The 25,590-nt window shown below is 40.5% G+C and overlaps 1 protein-coding gene across 1 annotated transcript in view; it reads left to right on the top strand.

The window, feature by feature from the left end:
* The window catches only part of AVL9 (AVL9 cell migration associated), a 67,741-nt gene that overhangs the window by 5,449 nt on the left and 36,702 nt on the right, over positions 1-25,590 (top strand). Inside the window, exons 2-3 of the mRNA XM_065399455.1 lie at positions 18,539-18,659; positions 24,093-24,178. Of these exons, the coding sequence (XP_065255527.1) occupies positions 18,539-18,659; positions 24,093-24,178 (207 nt within the window). The remainder of the gene's footprint in view (positions 1-18,538; positions 18,660-24,092; positions 24,179-25,590) is intronic.

Below are 25,590 nucleotides of genomic sequence, written 5' to 3'. Positions count from 1 at the left end.
TGAATCATGCCTTGTGACCCTTTGTCTGAATCAGATAATCAAAACTGACTCCCCATAATTGCACAGTAAAGCACTAGTTATAAATATGATTGCTCCTGCTCTTCCTTGCCTTCTGCACAGTACAGGTTTTAACTTGGCAGCTCTCAGGGTTCCACTGAGACTGGTTTAGTTGTTTATTACCACTACCTGCCCACATACAAAAAAATCTGAGCATGGGAAAAATTACAAATATTAAGGAACAAAATCAAACCCATAAATCATGGAATCTGTGGTAGTAAGCCTGGCTTTTTGGCCTGGCTTACATATAATGTGTGTAGTTTTAGGTGAATGTGTAATACATTTCTCTTTCCAGTACTTTTAAAATGAACCCCATCTCATTCTGTGTTCCACTTTCCTTATTGGCAAAAGCCTTCTTTATTTGATTAGTCAAAAGCGTAATTGGAAGAGATGAATTTCAGTTGATATTCCAAAATAGATGTAAAATATTTTGTCCCTTCAGAACTAAATTTTGAAGCCACTTGGTTAGATAACCTCATTGTTGTGACCAGGGAAGAATTAATATTTTGCTAGTTTGCTGCTTTTTTAAACTCATCCCTTGATTACTCAAAAGTAATACCAACAACACTTTCCCTTCTTTGTTGGCTGTGAAAATGTACCAATATATCTTACCCATTTTATTTTTAAATAAATAACATGGCTTGAGTATTAAGAGTCAGGAAGAAAAATCATTTTACTAGTGAGATAAGAGGGAATGTTTTGAGCATGTATCCTCTCACCCTCAGATATATGTGTGCCTGGTATGTTAATGTTTTTAGAGTACAGGAAAGTTGAAAGGAGAAAAGATGTTAAACAGGTTCTATTAATTCAAAAATGTCTCATGCCATATCAAATCCCAAAGCCTTAAGATAAATAATAAAAAGGACCAACATGAAAAGATTTGGCTCAAAAGCATATTTCATTGTTGTTTTCCTACTGTCTCCTCAATTTTCTCAACTCCAGCCCATAGTGGGGTAAATGTGTAGTAGACCAGATCTATGGAATATCTGCAGTACTGTATTTTTCATGTAGACATGGAGGAGGCTGCTTTCAAAGTATTAGGTTCTTGATCCCCTTAAAAATTAAAAATTATGGTGAAAATGTTGGCTTTTATCAATTTATTAAACTTGGAGTAACCGAAGGAAAATATTGATTGAAATATTTCAGTTGTGAGAGAAGTCCTCAACATAAAACCAGTTGCTGGTTCTTCAGAAATGAAAATCATGGCAGTACACCAAGCCAGGACAGCTCAAATGTAATAGAAGTACCTGCAGGAGAACTGTGTGTTTATATGGAATATCTGCAGGTGGCTTGCTCTCTTAGCACTTCTACAGGCATCTCACTTAATTCAAATTGGCTTGTTTATGTTTTGTTGTCCAGCTAGTTTCAGGGTACTTTAGAAAGGCTTGGATTGCTAGAGCTGTTTCTTATATACATTAGTGCTTTTCATCTTTCAAAAGTAGATCATCTTTTGTAGCAGGCAGTACTGAATTTCACAGTCTTGTAGAGTAACTGACGTGAGCGAAAACAAGTTATTCCTGGTTTTGGTTTTCTCTGCCACAAAGGTATTGCTCAGAACAATAAAATATTTTCTCTCCATTAAAACTGTGTTAGCTCAGGAACATGATTTGCTTTTAAAAATGTTAATTATGTTATACAAGTACCGAGTAGCCTACTAAACTCTTATTTCTCTTTAAGATTTTGTTAGACATTTCTCTTAGGAAAATTATAGACACAAATCATGTGATGAAAATGCTGGCTTTGGGGAGAAAGCATCATCTTGTGGCTAAGGCACAAGACTGGGAGTCAGGAGAATTTTGTTCTATTCCCAGCTCAGCTACTTCCTGTGTGACCTGGGGCAAGTTATTTGAGATCTGTGCCTTAAAGTTTCATTATCTGCAAAATGGGGATGATGGCTTAAAGTAATTTATTGGTAAAGTGTTTTGAGTTCCTCAGAAGGAAGCTGCTATTATAATGCAAAGTGGTGGTGGTATTTTAAAGAATAAGGAAAATATTGACTTTTCACCTTGACCTCTCCACAGAGCTTAAGAAACAGTTTCTCTACCTGAAACTTATGTGGGGATTGAAGGAATAGAATTCACTGCAGACCCACGTGCAGATTGTTGAGCAAATACACAGTCCCTTTACCAGTTTCGCCTCTGATCTGGAGTAGGAAATCTGATCACTCGTATGTTATAAATTGGGTTTAGTGGCCACTAAATCTGTGTAATTCAGGCACAGTGACCATGTCACCAACTGACCTCAAATCTCTCTTCCCACTTGTTTATGAAGAGCTGGAATGAAGCCCAGTTCTGGTACACTCAGTATCCAGGATCCCATGTGCACTCATTCTGCAATCTGCCCACACCCTAGTATGATGGGTGAATATTGCCTAGAATGCACAGCTCCAAAGCATTCTTTCTGCTCATTTAAACGTACCCATCTCTAGTGGTGATGAAAAAGCAAGTTGGATAATGGGATATTACTTTTTATGTCTTGGACTGATTGTGCGTCCAGTTACTGTTGTTTGCTCCAGATCCTTAATTTGTAAAACAGCAGTAACTGTTGCTACACATTCCTATGCAGAATGAGTTTGCTGAATACATGTAATAGTGGACCACTTCAGTGCAAAAATGCCTATTCTTTTTAGTGGGGCAAAAGATGGTGTTCCGAGAGATCTTCCAAAACATGTATTTAACAAGTATCATAACCATTGAATGTGAATGTTTGTTTTTCCCAAAAGTACAGTAATGAAAAAACAACATAGCTTACATGTCAGGGAGGCAGTATGATTTTGTTTTCCCCCCGATAATGAGTTCACAATATAAGTTGCCTGTGTGTTACATTACAGGTACAGTGTGGTTCCAGGAATGAAACCACTGATATTGTCTTCCTTACCTTAGACTTAGTTTCTTCTGTGTTGCTGGCACATCAGCAGTCCGGTTTCTCCATTGATTCCAGTCACTTTGTAGTTGTGATACTTCTTCCCAGATGATGCCAGCATATTCAATATCCCCTCTCACTGTCTTCTGGCAGTTCTTCGTTGGACTTCCTTGTTTTCTCTTTCTTTTCTTGCATACCCAATTTAATGCTTGCTTAACCTGTCTCTCATCTTCCATATGGCGTGCCTGTTCCAACTGCCTGAGCCTTCTTTCTTTGATATAATCTAACTTATCCTGCTTTGTCAGTTCCCTTAGTCTTGCATTTGTTATTTTGTCTTTCCATTAAATGTGTAGAATCTTCCTCAGCCATCTGTGGTGGGCATCCTCCAATCTCTCTTTTTTAACCACTGTTATTGGCCAAGTCTCTGCTTCACACAGTAGCAGGCTCAGTGCAATCTCATGGTATAATCTGACCTTTAATTTGGTGTGGAGACCTCTTTTTCAACAGATGTTGTTCCACCTTCCAAAAGTCGTGTTTGCTTTTCCTAATCTCATATATATCTTTTTCACGGCCACCTTCAAATGTCATCACACTCCCATCTTCTATCCGTTCACTTTCTTTTCCATCCACAGATGCTTTTGTGTCACAGTTCAGGGCAATTCTGCCTGTATTCCCCTCCATGGTCCAGCAAGGCACCCACGCTGAAGCTTCCAGCTCTCCAGCCATCACCTCTCTTGGTCAGAGACATGCATTTCTCTCCCTCCTGACTGGGGTTTTTCCAAGCTGCACAGTTCCCTGTTTACACTATGAATTCCCTGGCAGACTACATAAGCAGCCCTGCTCTGCTTTTCTCCTCAGAAGCTATAAACAGCATAATGACTCACAGTTGAGTTACCACATAGTTCTTAGCTTCATTCTAAGCAAGACCATTTATTTTTAAGGTGAAGAGAACATGTTAAAAATAAAAGAAACTACACTCATTAATAAGTTGAGGAAACGGGGGAGTGGTCTTTGCTAAAGTGCTCTGGTTGGTGTCAGTTCTTCGAACCCTTCCCTAAAGATTGGGGTCCTCCTTGTTTGCTTTACTACAACAAAGGCCTTGAGTCACTTTAAACTCAGGTTATTTATTCAAAAGTCCTTTCTTTGTTTACTGGTCTCTAGAGAATCCAGTCTGAACCAGTAAATGCATGTCTGTCCAGCTGCTAGTGCCTCTCAGGATGTGTTAGGACCTGAGTGAATTTGCCAAATTACCACTATTCTTTGTTCCTGGAGGACTGTTGCCCCCGTCCCTCATGAAATTATATACAGTGCCTAGACCAGAGTGAAACCTACATTAATATGGTAAGATTTAACTTAATTCAATCTGGTTTGTGCAGGGTATTGCAGGAAATTGCCATATATGTCACAGTTTGCATCTGTTGTCCAGTTTCCTACTTTTATAATCATGGTTTTCTCTGCATCAACTTAAAAATTTTTGATGCTTCCTGTTCTACCTCTGATGTAAGGGCAGTCATTATGTTCCACGTCGTACTTAGTAAAACAATGTCGTTGGTAAAGTCAAGGTTGTGTAACTCATCCACTAACCCATTTTGCACTATCCTTGATGCCTTTTATTGCCCCTTCATCACCCAGCCTATTGTTAATGGAGAGAGGATTGGTGATAACACACATCCTTGTCTAACCCCAGTAGCAAATCCAGATCTGTATCATTCTTACTGTGCATTTACTTCCATCATATAAACTCGTTATTCTCCGGTATCCCATAGCTTCTAGCAATATTCCTCAATTAAACACTTTCTTAAAGTTGATGAAGTTGATTAAGATGGATCTTTGCCAAGTAGTAGCTTTTTCAATGATCTGTCGAAGTGTGAATATCTGTTCACAGTATGATCTATCTAGAGGGAACCCAGCCTGTTCTTCTTGTAATATTTCATCCACTGCATTCTTTGTTCTATTCAGCATAATGGTAGCCAGTACTTTGCCTAGGATTGATAGCAGTATAATACTACTTCAGTTTGGGCACAGAGTAAGATCACCCTTTTTTGGTAATGCCACTATGATACCATCTTTCCAGTGCTGTGGCACTTGTTCTTTCACCTATATTTAGTGTATAATTTAGGAACATTGGAAAGTTAAAGTATTCTTCCCTCTAAGATGCAATAACGCACACTGAATTAAACATTTAACTTTTTTTTTTTTTTTAAACCCACCCGTATGAAACATAGGTAATCCTTGAAAAGAGTTATTTTTTAATTGAACATGTTTTCTTACACCTTAGAGGGAAGAATACTTTAACTTTACAGTGTTCCCAAATTATGTATTCTCTCATTCTATAATTGAGAAATACTCATTCATGCATGTAGCAAAAGAAAGCCTAGTGTATTGTATTTAGGTACAGAACATCAGTGATGTGAAATTGGCCTGAGCAATCAGTGCCTGGCCTATTTTCCACTTGCCTAAAGAAAGCATGTGGGAAAATATCCTGAAATTGTATGCTTGCCTTTCAGTGAGTTACTTTTACAAGCAGGTTAAAACATAGGAGACAGCTAAGAAGCAAAAAAGGTTATGGTCTATTCTTTTTATACCTAGTTCAAAATATTTAAGCTTTCACCTCGTGCCCTATGACTCTGCTGTGCAATTGCAATCTGGTAGGGTGGGTCTTCTCTCCAGAGTCCTAGGTTGTGGCACCCCTTTCCGGAGGTATGCTGGAGTCACCCTCTGGCTGCTTGTGGGGTTGATTTATTCTTGACCTATTTGCATTTTTGGTGGGAGTAAGGGGAGACATTTCTATTATGTGATTTTTTGCTTTTGCTAACCTTTCCCCCCCCACACCACCCCCAATCTCCCACCAGTGGAGAATTGATAAAATTTGTTTGTCATTTTCTAACAGTGTCCTTGAGCTGGATGGCTTTTCTTTCACCTCTTTTAATGTTTTATATGTATTTGTTGTGTAGCAGTTAGATGTTCTACAGTAGACACCTGTATTGATTTAAATACAATCCTGTTGTTTCAGGAACAATTAAAACAAAAATATCTGGTTAAGACACTGGACTGGGCATCAGCAGGTTGGGTTTTTGTTCCTAGTTCTGCAATTGGCTTGCTTTGTGACCCTGGACACATCACTTACTTCTAGGGTAAGTCCACACTACCCGTCGGAGCGGCGGGTAGCGATCGATCTATCGGGGATCAATTTATCGCGTGTAGTGTAGACGCGATAAATCGATCCCCAATTTTTTCTCCCGTCGACTGCTGAACTCCAGCAGTGCGAGAGGCGGAAGCAAAGTCGACGGGGGAGCCGCGGCCGTCAATCCAGCACCACAAGGACGCGAAGTAAGTAATCTTAATTCGATCTAAGATACGTCGACTTCAGCTACTCTATTCTCGTAGCTGAAGTTGCGTATCTTAGATTGACCCCCCCCCCCCCCTCCTCCTAGTGTAGACCAGGCCCTAGTGGGGAACAGAGAGTAGTAATCCTTATCTGCCCCATTGGAGTATTGCAATTATAAAATCATTAATCTGTGTGAGGCACTGAAATCCTACAGCGATGAGTGCCATAGAACACCCTATGAATTGCTGTGTGTTAGCCAAACTATGTTTTTCTTATGTTGTACAGTTTTTAATTTTGTAAGAAGCATTTAATTTTTGTATCTGAAAGGGCTACTCTCAATGGCCTTTTTAGAGCAAGTGAAGAATTTTAAACACAGAGCAGAATATTGAATACTCTGTGTGTGTGTGTGTGTGTGTGTGTGGTATATTTAATACTCACTGTTTCTTTAATGTTGTACACAGTACCACAAGGTCCATTTTCTTTATCACTTATGGTAGTTAGACACGTACACAGAGGGGAGATTATTTCCCTTAATTAGCATTTTATGTACACATGTTTAAAATCTTCTTCAAGTTTTCCTTTTTAATAGAACAACGTTACTGCAGTTTTTTCTTTGAAATCCCACATTAGCCGCAAACGATTACCACATATTACTTTGTACAACTCCATACTTGATCTTTTTCCTCTTTTAACATATTTTAACATCTGAACTATGAGAAGACTACTAAATATTCCTTTACAGTTCTATATCACCTGTCAACTTCAGTTTAAAATTTGAACTGAATATGCATTAAAATTAATTTTTACTGGTCTGTCAGTTCTTTGTATGGGTAGCCGATGCACACAGAATTCAGCATTGTTGCAGGTATTTAAATGGCATTGTGTACCAGTAATTTTTGACCTTCTCTCATGAATAGATGATCAGTAAAAGAGGTAATCTTAACAACATTTTGGATGAAAGCGCTATAGAAGTGCAAAGATTTCAAAGCGTTTTTCAAACATTAATTCAGCCTACAACACCTCTGTAAGATAGATATGCATATGAATGGAACTCAGTGGGAATTGAATTACTGTATGACATTAATTTACATATAGGTGAGCATTTCTTTCTAAACGCTCACTCATATTTTAATGATACTTAAAAAAAAAAAAACCCAAACAAGGACTAAACCTCAGTAATGGAAAGGAGCCATGACTAATGGTTAGAGCCATGGGTCTAGGATTCAGAATGCCTGGAATCTGATTAGGACTCAGCCAATGACTGTGTTATTTGTGTTTTGTTACTGTTGTATGAATGTTAGGGGCTGTGAGGCTGATGTAAATATTGTAAAGGACTTTGACGTTCTTGTACGTAAGCATAAAATGGTATTGTTTGCACTAAAGTACTGGAGACTTGCTCTGTGAGAAGGTGGCCTTACCTAGAGTGTCATCTTTTGGCAGGCTGAAGCATGAGAGATGGGCCTGCCTCAGTTTTCTTCCTTCAAAATCTCCAGTAACTCCACAACAGCTCGCTTCCCTAAATAATACCATCCTTGGGCTGGTTTATTACCAAAACATAATTTAGGTAATCCATAACAAAAGCTCCAAACATAGTCTGTTTCTCACACCCCAGTACATAGGGTTCTTAAAATTCCATGACATGATGCTCCCGCAAACCACATTCTGGCATCTTCTGTCACACCTGGGCTCTTTTTCGGTCCTCTCCTATCCTTTTTCCAGGACAGCCACCTGAGCTCTTCCAGCTGGAGTGGAATACCACTCTTCCCAGCAGGAATCCCCACAGCGTGTCTGCTGGGTGTTTATCCTCACCAGGGGAGCATCTCTCATTACTCCTGTTCCATTAGCCTTTTCCAGCTTGGAAGCCAGCAGGTAAGTCCCTTTGCTGCTGTTTTGCCTTCAGTCCTCTGGTGCTGGTTCTCCTGCTTGGGGAGGTTGACAGAATAAACCCCTGTATTCACACTCTACACACTACTGTAATAATGTTTGTACAAAATATGTTTAGTGAGGTATCATTTGAAAACTCATAATTTGCAGGTCATTATTGTCCTGGGGAAATGCGTGTGGCAACATTGTAATGTGAAGTTATAAAATTTCCCTGTATAATGTTATTAATACATGTTCCAAACCCCACAGCCCTGCCCAGGCAGGAGTCAAGTCTGTCCTAAAGAAAGAAAGGAAGGAATGTGTGCTTACCTTAATTTGCATTTAAGCAGTAAACAGAGTCATCAAGCAGAGGGGGAAAACAAAGGAGGTGAAAAAAAATTAGCAGGAAACATCCTTCCACATAGACATTTTGTCTCTGGACTCTCAGCTGGAAATGTTTTTCAAGAGGGGGACTGAAACTATAAAAGAGAGGGACAAGCACCCCAGGAAACCTCCCCCCCCCCAATCACATTCACTGCACCTGAAAAGACAAAGGAAGCAACAATTGGACTCTGGGACCGGCGTCCTGACATAAAGAGTTTAGTCAGTAAGACTGCTGAAAACGTGGTGAGAAATGTTGCTTGAATCTGCTATAGTTTGTTAGGTACTGTATTAATAAACATCTTATCTTTATTTTTCTTGTAACCGTTTCTGTCTTTTTATGCCTTATTACTTGTACTCACTTAAAGTCTATCTCTTTTTGTAGTTAATAAACTTGTTTTATTTTTTTATCTAATCCAGTGTGTTCAGGTTGACGTGCCTGTGTAACTCCATTTGGGATAACAAGTTGTTTGCATATTATTCCCTTAAGGGAATAACAGATTTAACATATTTGCACTGTACAGTCCTGGGCAGTACAGGACGTACGTTTCTGGGGGAAAATCTGATACTGGGAGTGGGCTGTGGTCACCCTGGTAATCTTTAAAACTGGTAAGAGCCAAGGTGTGGCTGGCTGGCTGCAGCACACACAGACATAGCTGGAAATGACTTACATGCTGGAGGCTGTTTGTGAGCAGTATAGGTTGGAGGCTACAGCAGCAAGGCATTGTAAAGGGCACCCCAGGTTACAGGGCAGGGGTGACACGGCTACTCATTGGTCTGGATGGTAACCTGGTATGACATAGGGAGGTCAGCTGGCAAACCCCCTTGCTGCTCTTCTGCCTTCTGCTTTCCCATAGGAACCACATACTGTCTCCTAGCTCTGGCAGCTCTCACCTTCCAACCTCACTCCCAGGCAGCTCTCACATGCCCATTTCCTGACTCATTCAGGCAACTCTGAGTCACCCGCTCTTTCACTTTCTAGGACCCAGCTGCCCTCTTTTAAGTCCAGTTGGGGTCAACTGATGAGTCACGGGTGCACTGTTAAAAGGCCAGTGTCACCCTGTGACTTTCTTTCCTCATTTTATTAGTTGGCTTCAGATTCTTCAATATTGGTTCTGTTAATTTCTTTGCTTTAAAAAGTTTTCAATTATTATCCTTTCTTGGATTTCATTGCCAAACAGCATCTCTAGTTGGCATGTAATTATATAATTTCAGTTTGGGATGATATTCTGACACAAAATGACCAACTGGTGCTAATGTATTACTTGCTCTCCCAAAACTTAAATGTATATGATGCCTGATTAAAAGGTGTTTGTTGGTTTGATTTGGTTACTTCTGATGAAAGGTACCAGGTCGGCAGTCTGAGAAACTAAGCCACAGGACAGGTACAGCTTATGCAGTAGCAGTGAATGATTTCCCCCCCCCCCGCCCCCGCCCCACTAATGTGTTCTCCTGGAGAGATGACCTTTGGGGTGAGAAGATACCTATCTCCATGCCTCTGTGATGGACAAATTAAAATCAATCATAGTGCAGTTTTGGTGAGGTGGAAACCTATCAACTAGGAACTGACTGAGACCACCAAACATTCTTCACCTGAGACCCTGAAGTCTAGGTGACTATTAATCTGGGCTGGATTCAAATCAGTGACTTAGAGAAGAAAATAAGATATTTTTGAGCTTGCTTCTCTCTCTGTCCCTTCCCTCTTCTCTCTCCCCATTTTTTTTTAAAATGTCTAGTCTGCACCTTAGATATTTACCAAATCTGCATATTGTGTTTGGAGCCTATATGAATGAACATGGTAGGAGGAGGGCAAAAGGAGCATTGCCCCAGTTCTTGTGTCCTCCACGCAGTGCTCAGGAAGTAACTTCTGCAAAGTGGATGTGGCAGGTTGAGTGTAGGGCCACAGCTTCCCCTGTTTGTATGAGCCAGCATAGCTGGCCAGGGGCAGGTAGGTGCGGGAGAAAGCATTGGACAGAAGCTGCATTCCCTGGAGCACCAGGAGATGTGCCTGCCGAGGGGGACAGTACTGCTTGGAATTCTCACTGGGGCATTTTCTGTGGACTACAATCAAGACTTTGGTGTTCCACTCTGGGATATGGTGTTCAAATCCCAATCCCCTACTTTGGGATTGCTACAGAGACTGCACATTCATCCTCTAAGGGCTAGTCTACACTACCCGCCCGGATCGGTGGGTAGAAATCGATCTCTCGGGGATCGATTTATCGCGTCTCATCTAGATGGATAAATCGATCCCCGAATCGACGCGCTTACTCCCACCTCGTCAGGAGGAGTAAGCGCCGTCGACGGGGGAGCCGCAGCAGTCGATTTGCCGCCGTCCTCACAGTGGGGTAAGTCGAATAGGATACGCCAAATTCAGCTACGCTATTCGCGTAGCTGAATTTGCGTATCTTAAATCGACCCCCCCCCCTTAGTGTAGACCTAGTTTGCAAGACAGCCTTGTAACATCCTTCCCCCTACCCCTCCCAAGCTAAATGTGACTTTCTGGAAAGGCAGCCTTTCTTGGCTGGTAAGAAAGTCACTGGTCTGACTAGTCTTTAAGGAGTAGTGTGCAGGGAAAGGATCCTGAAGGACTCTTCCATTTCATTTACTTTTTTTTAACTAGTACTCTTTATGAAAGCAAAATGTTTGAGTAACTGTAATTGAGAAATAGCAAAGAATATCCAAAACACTTAGTGAGGACATTTCTGAAGTCAAATATGAAGGTTTTGTTTGTAGGGTTTTGGGTTGGGAGTTTAAGAATATTTTAATTTAATTTATTTACACTAGCAACAGTATCTGAATGTTATATTAATATAGGAAGTCAGATTTTTGAGGCAGACTCTAATGGACAAGTTGTAAATATCTATAGCAGGACAAATGGTGTCATTGTAACATATCTAAGTAGCTGTCCTATTTATAGTTTTGGTGGTGCAGGGTGGGGCATGATGATAAAAGGTATCCAGAGAAGATTATCAGCTGCTTTTAAAGTCTGAAAGGGAAACCAAAAGGAGTCTAAAGGGAGCGCAAAGTCAAATTTATTATCTATTAAAATGAAGGGAAAACTTTAATTTGACATTGTCTATATGTACCTGTCTAATAGAGTTAATGATATTTGTGATGTAGGTGTGTCATTGTTTTGTCTGTCAACTGTTTGAAGTTGTAAACATTGATTCTGTGGTTTGTTTGCCAATACAATGGGAGGGAAATGTTAAAATAAAGCAAGAATTGTGCCCAAAGTGTTTATAGACACTAATGCTACCTGGGGCTTGTTTTTTCACTCTATTACATATAACAATTTCAGCAAGTGCTTCCGATTAATCCTTTAGGGGGTCTGGTTTTTCTTGATTCTACTACACGAGGACTAGCATATCAAGAAGAAAAAAGAATTTCCTTTAAAATTTCTGATTACAACGAAGTTTAGAACTGCTGCCTTGCATTCTGACTTGGACTGATCTACAATGGGATGGTCCCGCTAAACAGGAATAAAATGAGTCTTTTGCGCAGAGCTTCATTTCTTGACTTGAACTGTTTATCCTAGCTGTTGAGGCAGGGGGAAAAATTCAAAAGAACTTTTCCCAAAATAGAATAGGTTCACTTCATACAAATTAGAGTGATGGAACTTTGAGTGACTTGCAAAACCTTCTTGCTATATAATTTATAAAATGAAACTGTAGTTCTAAGTGTTAATTAGAGATTCAGGGTGAAAGCTAGACCCATTGAAGTCAATGGCAAACTCCCATTGATTTCAGTGGGCCCAAGATTTCTCCCTCTATATTCTGAGGTGGGATTTTCAAAAATGCCTAAGGGTGCATCCCCAACAGGAAGAAAGGTGTTTTACAAAACAGTTGTAATATATGCATAGAAGGTATTTGCCTCATTATCTCTTTTTGTTGTTGTTGCTCCTCATGATTAACTGGCTTTATGAAAATTCTTTAATCTTCAGTTTCCTTGATTATCAATGAATTAGTAATTGACATATGTTGTCAATTACTAATTCATTTATAAATAAGGAAACTGAGGATGGGGTTTGTATGATATGCACTTAGGCTTGTACAAAATCAATTAAATACAAAATATGGAGTTAAATACGCATTGTGCTCCCATCCACATGGTCCAGTCATCAACTTAACAACTCTCTGTCCAGAAAATGTCTTGGAGAACAGATACATCATAATTTGTAAAATCTATCTGTGCTTTAAAATAGATTAAATATACAAAAAAGACCATTTCATTTTTATAGCTGTTTTTTGTTCTGAGTGTAGCTTTTTACTGAAGTCTTATCATTTCATTCTATACAAAATTACACACAAATTGTTAAAAGAAGATTATTAAGGTTGCAAAGTCAAGCACTCAAAACTTAGGCCCCCTTGTGCATATGCAATATGATACAGTCTTTAATTACTTACTATTTGTTCCACAGACCCCTGCCTCATTCAATGCATAGGATGGAGGATGCTCACTTAATATCCTCATTGTTCAGTGTGTGGCCACACGCCTTATTTACTGCACATTGTTCAGACCCTGCTCTGAAGACAGAATTATTAATTTCCTCATGGGCTTGTCTGTGGTGCTCCTCACAATAGTACCTGAGTGCTTCATAAACATACATTAATTGAACTTCACAAAACCCCTGTGAGAATAGGTGGTATTATCCCCATTTTACAGATGACAGAACTGAGGCATAGAGAGATTAAGGTCAAAAGCTTCCACTAATTTTGGGTGTCCAGTCTGAGACTCCTATGAACTGATTTTTCAGACCACTTAGCATTATTTTCGTGTTCAAAGCACAGCTCCTATTGACTTGAGTTGCGGCTCTGAGTGCTCAGCACTTTAGCAAATCAGACCCCAGGATATCAAGCTGGACACTCAGCAAATGAGGAACACACAATCTGTGGCCATCTGTGAAAAGTTAGGTGTAAGTGACTTGCCTAATGTCACATAGGAGTTCTGTGGCAGAAGTAGGAATAGAAGCCAATTTTTCTGGGGCAGCATTCAACTATGAGACCATCCTTTCTGTTCCTGCAGTTCCTAGACTCATTCACTACACACCCTCCGCCTTCTGTAACAAATGAGGCAGGGATCCTACACGCACCAGCCTCCTTTACTACAGAACCCTCATTTATCCCCAGAGCAGGTCCATCCAGGACACTGAATGAGGCATGGGTCCCTGTGATCATGTAACTAAAGACTGTCACAATCTGCCACATCTGGGAACTGAATTAAGGGGTGTCACGGAGAGCATAGGCTCCCGGCTCTTAGTTTTGGTGCCCGTTCCCAGACCAAATCTGAGCAGCTGTGAAATTGCCTGTTCCCAGAACAAAACTGAGCAGCCGTTACATGGGAAAAAACCCTTATGCCCCCATAGCCCTGAGCTGGAGCCTACTCAGTCTTTCTGTGGGAATGGCACATGCGGAGACCGGTCACATATGGACACTGTGAAAGGTTTGAGAATGCTCAGCATGGCCAGAATCTTTAGAGATCTAAGAAATTTCTCCTGAGCATGTGCAAACTGCAATTTTTCATGGGTTTACAATTTAGCCAAATTTGGGCAGATTTTCATGGGGATGGCAAAATGTACTTCCCAGGCACAAAAACCAACTCCCTTCTCCAAAGCATAAAAGAGCTAGAGAAAAGATCACCAGATCAAAGAAAAGACTTTTTTTTAACCTTTGTATTTTTCCTTAGCCTTTATTCTTGGAAATGGCTGAAATTTTCTACCCCCTTCCTCCCCCCTCCCCAAAAAAACCCAAATTATATACACACACACACACCTCAGGCAGACATCTGGCATGAAAAATTCCAGCCCAAATAGATATATTTTGGCAAGCTGAATATAAGTAACTGAAAATAGAGTCTCATATTGGGAAGTGTTGGGCAGTCTTATTAATGGGCCTTGCTACCAGCCCTGTGTACAGTTAAACTACTAAAAATATTTTTTTTAAATTATAATTGATATGTACATGGATTTTAAACTTCTGTTATGTAATTGTTAGATGGCGCTAAAGTCAAAATATCAAATAACATAGATATTAAGGTGTGTCTTTAGATATTTAATAATCACTATGTACACATTAAGTTCTTCTGCATACAAATACCAATTTGAAATTTTACTCCAGTGACACATAGGCACCCAAAAAGTCTCTAATATATCACAGGTAGAATTTTAGACCGTCCATCTTTGTTTTTAAATTATCCATTTGTCCAGTTTTCTCTTTCTCTCCTTTTTATTTTGTCAGTAGTGTTTGAGGTTATTCCATTGTATAATTTACAAACAAACAATATAGTTTTAAAGTTCTTCAGTTTGTTTTGAAATTAACAAGTCCACCACTTATAAGCTAGCAGAGACTTCCATATCCTTACTATAGTATATTCCTTGCGACAAACAATGCTGTACAAACATTTGTGTATTAAAATTTATTTTTTGCATTTTCTATTTCAAAGGTTATATCGTGAAGGCGAACGACCATACTCCTCATTCTAGTAATATTTTTGTTAACAGTTACTATTTGCAGCCAGGATGTCTGAATTTTGGAACAGAATCAAATTATACATTCTAAATCCGTTTCTCCATTGTAACTGCTCCAGCACTCTTTATGATGCTATAATTTCATGGTCTATAACGTGGAAGGTATATAATAGAATATGAGTTTTTACTGACAATCTATCAAATCACAGACAATTGCTACTTCGTGGATACATTGTCTCATTCTATTATTCCTCTTTCATTTGGAAGCCAAATGCTTCTCCCGTTTATCTCGATTGCTGAGTTTGAACAAAACAAGCAATCTTTTATATATTTTCAGTGGAAAGGAATTTTAAATAGAATCCTGGAATACAATTGTCTTTAAATGAGTTGTTTTCTGTTATGTCTTTTCTCTCTCTCTCTCTCATGTACTTTGTGAGAAGATTGTAGCGTTAAGTGCAGGGTGGCTGTGGCCATAGGAAGCTTTGATTTTTCTCTGGCATGGCCTGGAGCTCTTCCTGCATATGATGGTGTGAGATACAGTATGAATCAGGAATAAGCAAATTTGAAACCAACACTGCCATTTTTGAGGCTGTTTTTTTTTTTTGCCCCATATAGATGTGTCACACAACTCAACAGCGTCTAGAGTAAAGGTGACATAACGGAATTCCCATTTTATTTTCTTACTGATTTCTCCTATTCTTGATTCCCCTCCTCCCCTCCCACACCAGTATTATTATTGGGGTTTAAATTTGATTGTCCATGTACTATTGAAATTATTTCCTACATGATTTCTTTTGCATGCTCTTCTATGGAAGTTTACAATGTCAGAAAAATACTTTTACAAGTTTGACAACTGATTGATCTTCAGTAGAACATCTTCTAACAGAAATTATATTTTCTCCCTTAATAACCTCCGCTCTCTTTACTGATAAATGAAGATTTGGCTAGAGCTCTCTCTCCCTCATTGTGACAAGTTAATTTAACTATTACATTTAACAATTTTTGTGGGATTTTTTAATTGGCAATATTAGATTGTCACATTTGTTATACTGTTGAAGATAGTACCCATAATGTCAGTGACTCTGTAAAGCAGAACCTCCATCTCACTCACTTTTTCAGTGATTGCTTGATTAGTCTGCACTACTGTTACTTTTGTAGAGTCTTGCATTTTAAGGGTCATCCTTTCTCTTTCATCGCAGACAAATTGATTTGTGCACTTGAATTGAAAACATCTCCTTCCCTCCACCCTCAAAACCATATAGTAGGTGTAGATTTTCAACCGCACAAAACAAGATGCTCTGTTCATTCTTTTACATTCTATTTTAACTGTAACCAGTCAGGAAGAAGACCTAGGTGTCATGGGACAGCTTAATGAAAATATCTACTTGATGCATAGAAGTGATCAATAAAAGGTTAGGCTGCATAAAGAATGGGCTAGAAAGTACTGACTATATTATAATGCCATTATATAACTAAATGCTCTGTTTTTCCCCTTGAATGTACTCTGTTCAATTCTAGCCAACCCTTCTCTAGAAATACTTACCAAAAATACAGAAGGGGTCCAAAGGTGGGCTATATATGATTAGCTGTATAGTGAGACTTCATGTGAAGAGCGATTGAGAAGAGTAGGATTCTTAACTAGAAAGACGATGAATAGGGGATATGATTGAGGTATTCAGAATAATGAATAAGATACCGAGAGTGAATCAGAAGTTCCCATTTATCTCTTCTCACAGTACAAGAACAAAAGGACTTCAAATGGAATTGAAAAGCAACACTTTTAAAACTGATAAAAATAAATACTCTTAGCACACAACTAACCTGTGGAACTTATTGCACTAAGAAGTTACTGAAGGCAAGGTCTTAATAAGATTCAAAATAGTACTTAGTTATAAATATAGATATAGTAGAACCTCAGACTTACAAACTGACCAGTCAACCACACACCTCATTTGGAACGGGAATTACGCAATCAGGCAGCACCAGAGACCCCCCAAAAAAGGCAAATATAGTACAGTGCTGTACTAAACCGAAACTACTAAAAATAAAGGGAAAGCAGGTGTGACGTTGCTCTCTATATGATTTCATGAAAATATGCTAATGAGCGTAAATATAATGTAACTGGAATATGCTTCACGCAAAAGGTCTCTTGTAAGGTATCATTACAAAGCTTATAATCTACTGAGTGTGGTCATCCTATTTGTATAACTGAATCACTCTTGTATCTGAAACTAGAAATATGAAATATAACTCTAAGGTCCTATTGTAGTTATGCAAAGTGTGGGCTATTAATGGTGGTTTGGAATCCTGATGGCTCCCATTAACCAGGACAATTGACTGTAGATGGCTGTTTTATTTGTGAGTCTTCCTGTATACGTGTGTGCTGGCAAGTGGATAATGAAGTCTTACAGTGGCGTCTGATCATGTCACCTGAACTGGAATCCATTTTTAACCTGGTGCTTTTCCATTTAGAGGGGGGTGTGGGGACCCAGAGAGAGACAAAAGATTCCTGCCTTGTGCCAAAGATGTATAAGTGGGTGGAACAGAACAAAGGGGCGGCCATCATGAGAAATCCCCTAGCTACCACCTGAGCTGGAACAAGGGCTGTACTAGGGGAAAGGATTGTGCCCAGACTAGGAAGGCGTCCAGTCTGTGAAAGAAACTTATTGAAACATCTCTGAGGGTGAGATTTTATCTGTATTCAGTTTTATTACAAACATTACTGTACTAGGCTTAGACTTGGTGTTTTATTTTATTTTGCTTGGTAATTCACTTTGTTCTGTCTGTTACTACTTGGAACCACTTAAATCCTACTTTCTGTATTTAATAAAATCACTTTTTACTTATTAATTAACCCAGAGTATGTATTAATACCTGGGGGGGGGGGCAAACAGCTGTGCATACCTCTCTATCAGTGTTATAGAGGGCAAACAATTTGAGTTTACCGTGTATAAGCTTTATACAGGGTACAACGGATTTATTTGGGGTTTGGACCGCATTGGGAGTTGGACATCTGAGTGTTAAAGACAGGAACACTTCTTAAGCTGCTTTCAGTTAAATCTGCAGCTTTGGGGCATGTGGTTCAGACCCTGGGTCTGTGTTGGAGCAGACTGGCGTGTCTGGCTCAACAAGATAGGGTGCTGGAGTCCCAAGTTGGCAGGGAAAGCAGGGGCAGAAGTAGTCTTGGCACATCAGTTGGCAGCCCCCTGGGGGTTTCTCTGATCCAACCCGTCACAGCAGGATTTTTCTTCTGCATAGTAAAGGTTCAAAGCTGTATTAAATCAATGTTCAGTTGTAAACTTTTGAAAGAACAACATTTTGTTCAGAGTTACGAACAACCCCCATTCCCGTAACTCTGAGGTTTTACTGTGGTGAAATCATCCACAAGTAGATGGTATAAAGGATGTAGACCCTCATGCAGGTTGTCCACAATGGAATTTCTTGCACCTTAAACTGAAGCACTTGGTTCTAGCCTCCAGTGGAGACAGAATTCCAGACTTGAGGCACCACTGGACTGATCTGGTGTGGCAGTTTCTATGTATTTCTGTTTTTGGTAACATGGTCTTTTTTTTTTTCTTCAGGTTGAATTCTCCTATCCTCCCCTCATCCCAGGAGAAGGACATGACAGCCACAGTTTACCAGAAGAATGGAAATACTTGCCTTTCCTTGCCTTGCCAGATGGAGCTCACAACTATCAAGAAGGTAAGAAAGCAAACATGAGGTTACAGCATCTGAGTGAGGATCAATGGCAGTAGCTGAAGACTGGGTCCTCCTGTGTGCTTCTACTAGGGGGGAAAGAATCCTGACACTTGAACTATTAATTAACCAGGCTTCTGACTACTTGCATTCTATTCATCTTTATTTTGCAGTTTAGTCCACAACTGCAGAAATGGATTTTACAGAAATGGAATCTGTAAAAAGAAGCAACTTAAAATACTTGCGCTTTTAAACTGAACCCTGATCATGAGAACGCAGCAGCAGGAAATCTTCACTCAATACAGGGGGTTCCTTTAAAGGGTACAACCTCACTTGCCTATGGTTATAAAATAAAATAAAATAACCCACACTCCCCAAAACCTTCATTAAGGAAATCTGATCCTGTAAATATTTTTGGAGGTGGGAGAAAAAGTATTCAAAAGTGTGTGAACAAAGCAATCTGGTTTTGCTTAAATAGATCTGTGGTTCTCAAAATGTGTTCTACAGATCCTTATTGACAGTCTGCAGAAATCATATAGTGAGAACCAACCAATGAGAAGGGCAGGAGGACTTGCTATGAAGAGTAGTGACCTTCAGAATGAAAAGGTGGGAGAATAATTTTGCCATATTTAGGACTTAGCCAAGGCATAGCAGGCTATAGGTATCTATATCTATAGATAGTTTTGCTCTGTCTATAGATGGAAAAATGAAATATTTTATTTAAAAATTTTCTCTTAATCTTACTTTATGCTTCCTCCTCAAGAAGACCAGCTTTCTGAGAAACCAAGGATCAGTTTACACAAGTCCTATTGTCTGGGACTTTCAGTTTCAAATTCTGAATCAGTATCAAAATAGCACTATAGGCGCTGGAGAAAAAGGGATCACTTTAAAATGAACACTTGAAAATGTTTTACTTTTACAAGTAATGCCAAAGGGTCCTATAACTGAAAGATTAGAGGGAAAATATTTTTTTTTCATTCCAGATTTTTTTCTTTGTGCATTTGTGACAGTACTTTTTATGTACTGTGGTACCTTTCATTATGTACTGTGGTGCCACGTACAGTCAATTTGTCTGTTTCTTCTTTGAGTTCTTGTTCATGTCCATTCCAATCAGGTGTGCGTGCGCCACGTGCATGACAGCCAGAAGATTTTTTTCCCCAGCAGTATCCATAGGGTCGGCCTGGGCGCCCCCTGGAGTTGCGCCTTCATGGCACCCAATATAGGTCCTGCTGACCGGATCCCCCCTCAGTTCCTTCATACCACCGGTGACAGCTAGCAGGAACTTCCCTCACTCTTGCTATTGCAAGTGCCTTTAGCAGTATCCCATTGTCTGTTGTGGGGGAGGGATAGCTCAGTGGTTTGAGCATTGGCCTGCTAAACCCAGGGTTGTGAGTTCAATCCTTGAGGGGGCCATTTAGGGATCTGGGGCAAAATCAGTGCTTGGTCCTGCTAGTGAAGGCAGGGGACTGGACTCAATGACCTTTCAAGGTCCCTTCCAGTTCTATGAGATAGGTATATCTCCATATATTTTATTATTATTATATAGTTAGATTATTTGTTAGTAGTGTTAGTCGTTTCTCTAAGTTTCCGTCTCTCCCCCCCGTTTCGTTCCCCAACACTGGGGCATGCCTTGGTCGCTGGGGTTCAAATTGTGTGAAGTCTGTGGGAAAGTGATGCCAAAGAGTGACCCACACACTTCTTGTTTGAAGTGCCTCGGCAAGAGTCGCCCAAATGACAAGTGCCGCATTTGCAAGGGGTTTCGGCCGCGGACCCTTAAGGATTGCAAGCAGAGACTCAGAATTCTCCTCATGGAGGCAGCACTCTGTCTGCAGTCCAACCCCAGATTGGCAGAGCCCATGCCGAGCGCTGCCTCCTCTTTGCGCAGCGCACCGGTGCCGACGGCGCGCGAGCTGGCACCAAGAAAGGTGGCTAAGAACTCCCGGCACCGACATGGCGCCGAACATAAGACTTCTGGCAGGCGCTGATCTTCGTCCCCGGTGCCCCAGAAGAAAAAGAAGCAGGAGAGGGGACGCTCTCCCCCTCCTAAGCCTAAGGAGCCAGTGGCAGGGAGGCCTCAGCCCATCCAGCCTGCTTCGGGCCCGGTGCCTCCTAGGGGCTTGTCGACTCCTGCCCTGCAAGAGGTCCAATTGAGTCCGGCCCATTACCATTCTCCAGACTGTCATGGCCGGGACATTGAATTCCCCTCCACTACGGAGACTTTTGAGGCAGTGCAGGACCTTATTTGCCTAGGCCCATCCTAGACCTGCGAGAGCTCAACAAGTTCATGAAGAAGCTTAAGTTCCGCATGGTCTCTTTGACCTCCATCAGCCCTTCATTGGATCCAGGAGACTGGTATGCCACCCTTAACTTGAAGGACGTGTAATTTCACATAGCAATAATTCTGTCCACAGAAAATACCTCAGATTTGTGTTGAACAACACCCACTACCAGTTCACAGTCCTTCCATTTGGCCTGTCAGTGGCACCTCAAGTGTTCACCAAATGCATGGCAGTCGTGGCTGCATTCCTGCGCAGGTGGCACATACAGGTGTTCCAGTACCTCGACGACTGGCTCATCAGGGGCAGCTCCAGGTCTCAAGGGGAGGCACAAGTCGACTTCATAAGAATGACGTTCGACAAACTGGGCCTCCTTCTGAACTAGGGGAAATCAAAGTTGTCCCTGGTTCAGAGGATAGAGTTTATAGGGGCAGTACTGGACTTGACACAAGCCAGGGCATACCTCCCAAAAGTAAGGCTTCCGTCCCTCGGCAACATCGTATGAGGTCTCAGGCAGTTCCCCACCACCACAGGAAGGAATTGCCTGAAACTCCTGGGACACATGACGGCTTGTATTTACGTAGTATAGCATGCCAGACTCAGACTTCGACCTCTTCAGTCGTGGCTAGTGTTAGTGTATCGGCCAGTCTGGGACAGCTTGGATCATAACCCTGCCTCGCCTGGTACTCGACTCCCTCCTGTGGTGGCTTGACCAATAGGTAGTATGTGCAGGGGTCCCCTTCACCAGCCCCCAGCCATCCCTCTCGCTAGTGATGGATGTGTCAGCCTTGGGCTGGGGAGCACATCTGGAAGACCTCAGGCCACAAGGTCTCTGGTCTCAGGCAGAACTTGCTCTCCACATCAATGTCAGAGAGCTGAGAGTGGTGCGCCTCACATAACATCAGAGCCTCCTTACACCATGTTCTATAAGGACAAGGTTCAGCTCAGGCCACAGCTTTCCTCCCGAAGGTTGTCTCCCAGTTTCACATCAACCAGGACATCTTCCTCCAGTGTTCTGTCCTAAGCCGCACTCGAGCGGCAGGGAGCAGAGGCTTCACTCTTTGGATGTCCACAGAGCACTTGCCTTTTATATCGAAAGAACATAACCATTCCAGAAGCCCATTCAACTGTTTGTGACTGTGGCGTACAGAAGGGTCTTCCAATCTCTTCCCAACGAATTTCGTTGTGGATCACGTCCTGCATTCGACAGTGCTACAACCTGGCACGGGTGCCAGCCCCTCCAATCACTGCACACTCCACCAGGGCACAGGCTTCTTCAGCAGCTTTCCTGGCTCAGGTTCCTACCCAGGAAATATGCAGGGCAGCAATGTGGTCCTCCATACACACTTTCGCCGCACATTAAGCGATTACCCAGCAGACCAGAGACGACGCAGCCTTTGGTAGAGCGGTACTCCAATAGGTGGACAACTCTGACCCTGCCTCCTGAACTTGGGCTTGTGATTCACCTGATTGGAATTGACATGAACAAGCACTTGAAGAAGAAAAACGGTTAGTCACTTTCTCGTAACTGTTCTTTGAGATGTGTTGTTCATGTCCATTCCAATACCCTCCCTCCTACCCCTCTGTCGGAGTACCCGTCAAGAGGGAACTGAGGTGGGGTTGGGTCGGCAAGGCCCTATATTGGGCACCATGAAGTTGCAACTCCAGGGGGCGCCCAGGCCAACCCTACAGATACTGCTAGGGGGAAAATCTTCCAGCTGTCGTGCACACAGTGCGCGCACACCTGATTGGAATGGACATGAACAACAGATCTTGAAGAACAAAACTTACGAGAAGGTGAGAAACCGTTTTTTCTCTGCACAGCAACAGGGGAGAAGAAAACTTTTAAAAAGAAGAAATTGTAAAATCACAAAAATACCCTGATACTACTTTTAATTAGGGTTTTGTTATGTTTCTAATTCAAATTGCATCTGACCCTCTAAATTTTAGAGGTATTTCATCTGGAATTGGTAGCAAAAGTATAGGAGTTGTATCAAAAGAATTTATCTTTGCATCAGTAAAAGGCCACTCCTTGACTCTGTGTTGGGTCCTGACTTGGTTTCATTTCTGTATAATTAAATATCAAATGATCTACTGAGTGCATTCTAAAGCAGGAAGTAGGACCAGGTGAGTGAAGTTGTTTCTACATTGGCTCAGTGCCACAGCCCTATGCATGAAAGCTAAATAGTTGACTTTCTGTCATTTCATTACCACAGCAACAGGTCATTAGTGCATATTTTGAAGTAAGAGAGATTGCTTCAAAGCTAGCATAGCAACAAAGCAACTAAACCTGTTAGGTGTATATCCTTGGGTTTTTATGGCCAGAAACACACTAAAGATTTAAGTTGGAATTACCAAATGTATTTCAAAATAAGATTACCGTAAATTTACTATAACATATTGGGCCTGGTTTTCCTGTGCAGGTTATGAGTAATTCACAGTGTAGGAGTTACTAGTGTCCAGTGAAATGGGGAATTAGGCTACTTGTTTATTGGCTTGGAGAGACATTTATTAAAAATTCTACTAACCCCCTAGCCAATCTCTTTAGAATGCAGTGAAATCTGTAAAAAGGACTGACCGTTTTTAGTACCTAACTCCTTTCCACAAGAGACTACTCCATATTTTTAAGTACAGTTCTGTTTCATTTCATTATTATAAAGTCAGTAACCAATTTTAGTCACTCTCAAGACAGGGTTCACTTCATAGTGAAATGTTGTGAACTGCAAAACAGAATTCTTCTAACGAGTGCTTTGCCTTTGCTGTATCTATAAATTAGCAATTAACAGTTAGTGGCAGTAATATATCTATCTGTTTGCATAATTATTAAACACTGTCTAGCTTTGAAGTAAACCCTGCAGCTTTAATGAAAAGCTCTTTTTTTAGTACCCTTTGTCATGTCATAGCATAAATATTGCTTATTTGGCACCTTTGCACAGAGAGAAAGTGAGTTGTTTACTAGTTACTGGAACAGTTTAGTCAGATTTAGACACAAAGACTTCAGCGCTACTTACAAAAGGGTAGAGCTGGTAGAAAGTGCAATTTCTTCAGTAAGGCTTTTGTAAATGAGAGTAATGTTGAAAAAGATGACTACAGAGCTGAAAATACAAAATGTTGATGTATCGTTCTGTTGGTGGCTGATAAAGCTTTTTCTCTCCTTTCTTAGATACTGTGTTTTTCCACTTGCCCCCAAGATGTGGAGATCGAACCACAATATATGGTGTCTCTTGCTATAGGCAGATTGAAGCCAAGGTAATTTATAGTTGCAAATATGCAAGAGTAAAATTGTAGGTTTGATACAGAAATGAATGGGTGAAATTCTATGACCTGCATTATACAAGAGATCAACCCTATCTGATCAGAATGGTCTCTCTGGCCTTAAAACCTATGGATCTGCAGAGTAGGCACCTTTAGAGCTGAAGAAGTCTCTTTTCTTTCATGACCAGGAACATTGTGGTTCATGTCAGTCTCCTTACACGTCCCATTATATGTTTTGGTTACAGCGAATCTACCAGGCAAGAGCTCCCAGAAGCTGAAGTAGGCTGGAAGAATCTGTCAGGCTAGCTAAGAATTTATATTGCCAGGGAAGTGGAACTCCTTGCTGAAAGCAGATTTGAATTATTCCAGTAACAGCCCTTAGAAGATCTTTGGGGTACCTCTATTGTCTATTGCACAGACACACAAATTCTTCCTTCATGTATCTCCTTTATTTCCAGAAAAGATATTGGTCTCCTTTGAAAAAAGTAAATTTTCAAGGTGGATCAGAATTCTCTTTTGCACTGGTTTTCCATTAAATGTAGTTCTCTATTGTCCAGACCAGTTACATTTTCAGAGAAGTATTTTGGGGCTATAAGGGCAGAAAGGGGGTTGTAGTGTGTATTGTCCCACTCTTTGAGGAAATTGTCTTGTACTTGATCTGATATATTATATTGTGCCCATCACTTTTTAAAATCTTGGCACAATGCACAATGTTTGTAGTTATAATTACTCCCTAATGTTATTACACACTTATTTTAAAATATGTATAATAACCTTTCCAATGACATGCAACAACCTTGAATGTCTAATAGTTTTTAGAAGGAGTTCTGGATAACTTTTATGTTCAGAAGTCTTAAATGACATGCTGTGTACTTTATTTATATAGTCCCCAAATCACATTTGGATTATTTTTAAAGTCTGTTTATTAATTCTTGTTTGAATCAACTTTACAATATTAAATGCATAATTGCAATTCTATTATTATTATTTTTGTATTGACTCTGGTTTATTCAGTATTTGTGCAATAGGCAATTATTGTGGTATCCTGTGGTTAAAGTCTCTCTGTATTTAACTGTATAGTTGTTTTAACTTAGTTTTATTATACTGCTGATTACAGTTTCTGCTGTTTACTAACCATTAAGAGGGTAAATAGATTTTAAATTGAACTGTTTTGGAACAAGTGGACTATAAAGCAATATGTGTTTTATGTAGCAACAACTTCAGCATTCTGCCCAATCTGGCTTTTTGATAGATAAGTGGGCTGTAATCCACATTCTTGCTGTTTTGTACAATATAAGAGAATCATTTGGCTATATGGTTTCTGCCTCTACCCTTTCTAGCCCTGCTGATAAATGTTAGAACTATTTGTTCTAGCTGAGAGAGCAGCTGACTCCACAGGTGTTGCC

This window comes from Emys orbicularis, chromosome 2 (assembly GCF_028017835.1).
Source record: "Emys orbicularis isolate rEmyOrb1 chromosome 2, rEmyOrb1.hap1, whole genome shotgun sequence".
Lineage (NCBI taxonomy): Eukaryota > Metazoa > Chordata > Testudines > Emydidae > Emys > Emys orbicularis.
The sequence above is the reverse complement of the archived record's forward strand: the minus strand, read 5'-3'. Positions and strand labels throughout refer to the sequence as shown.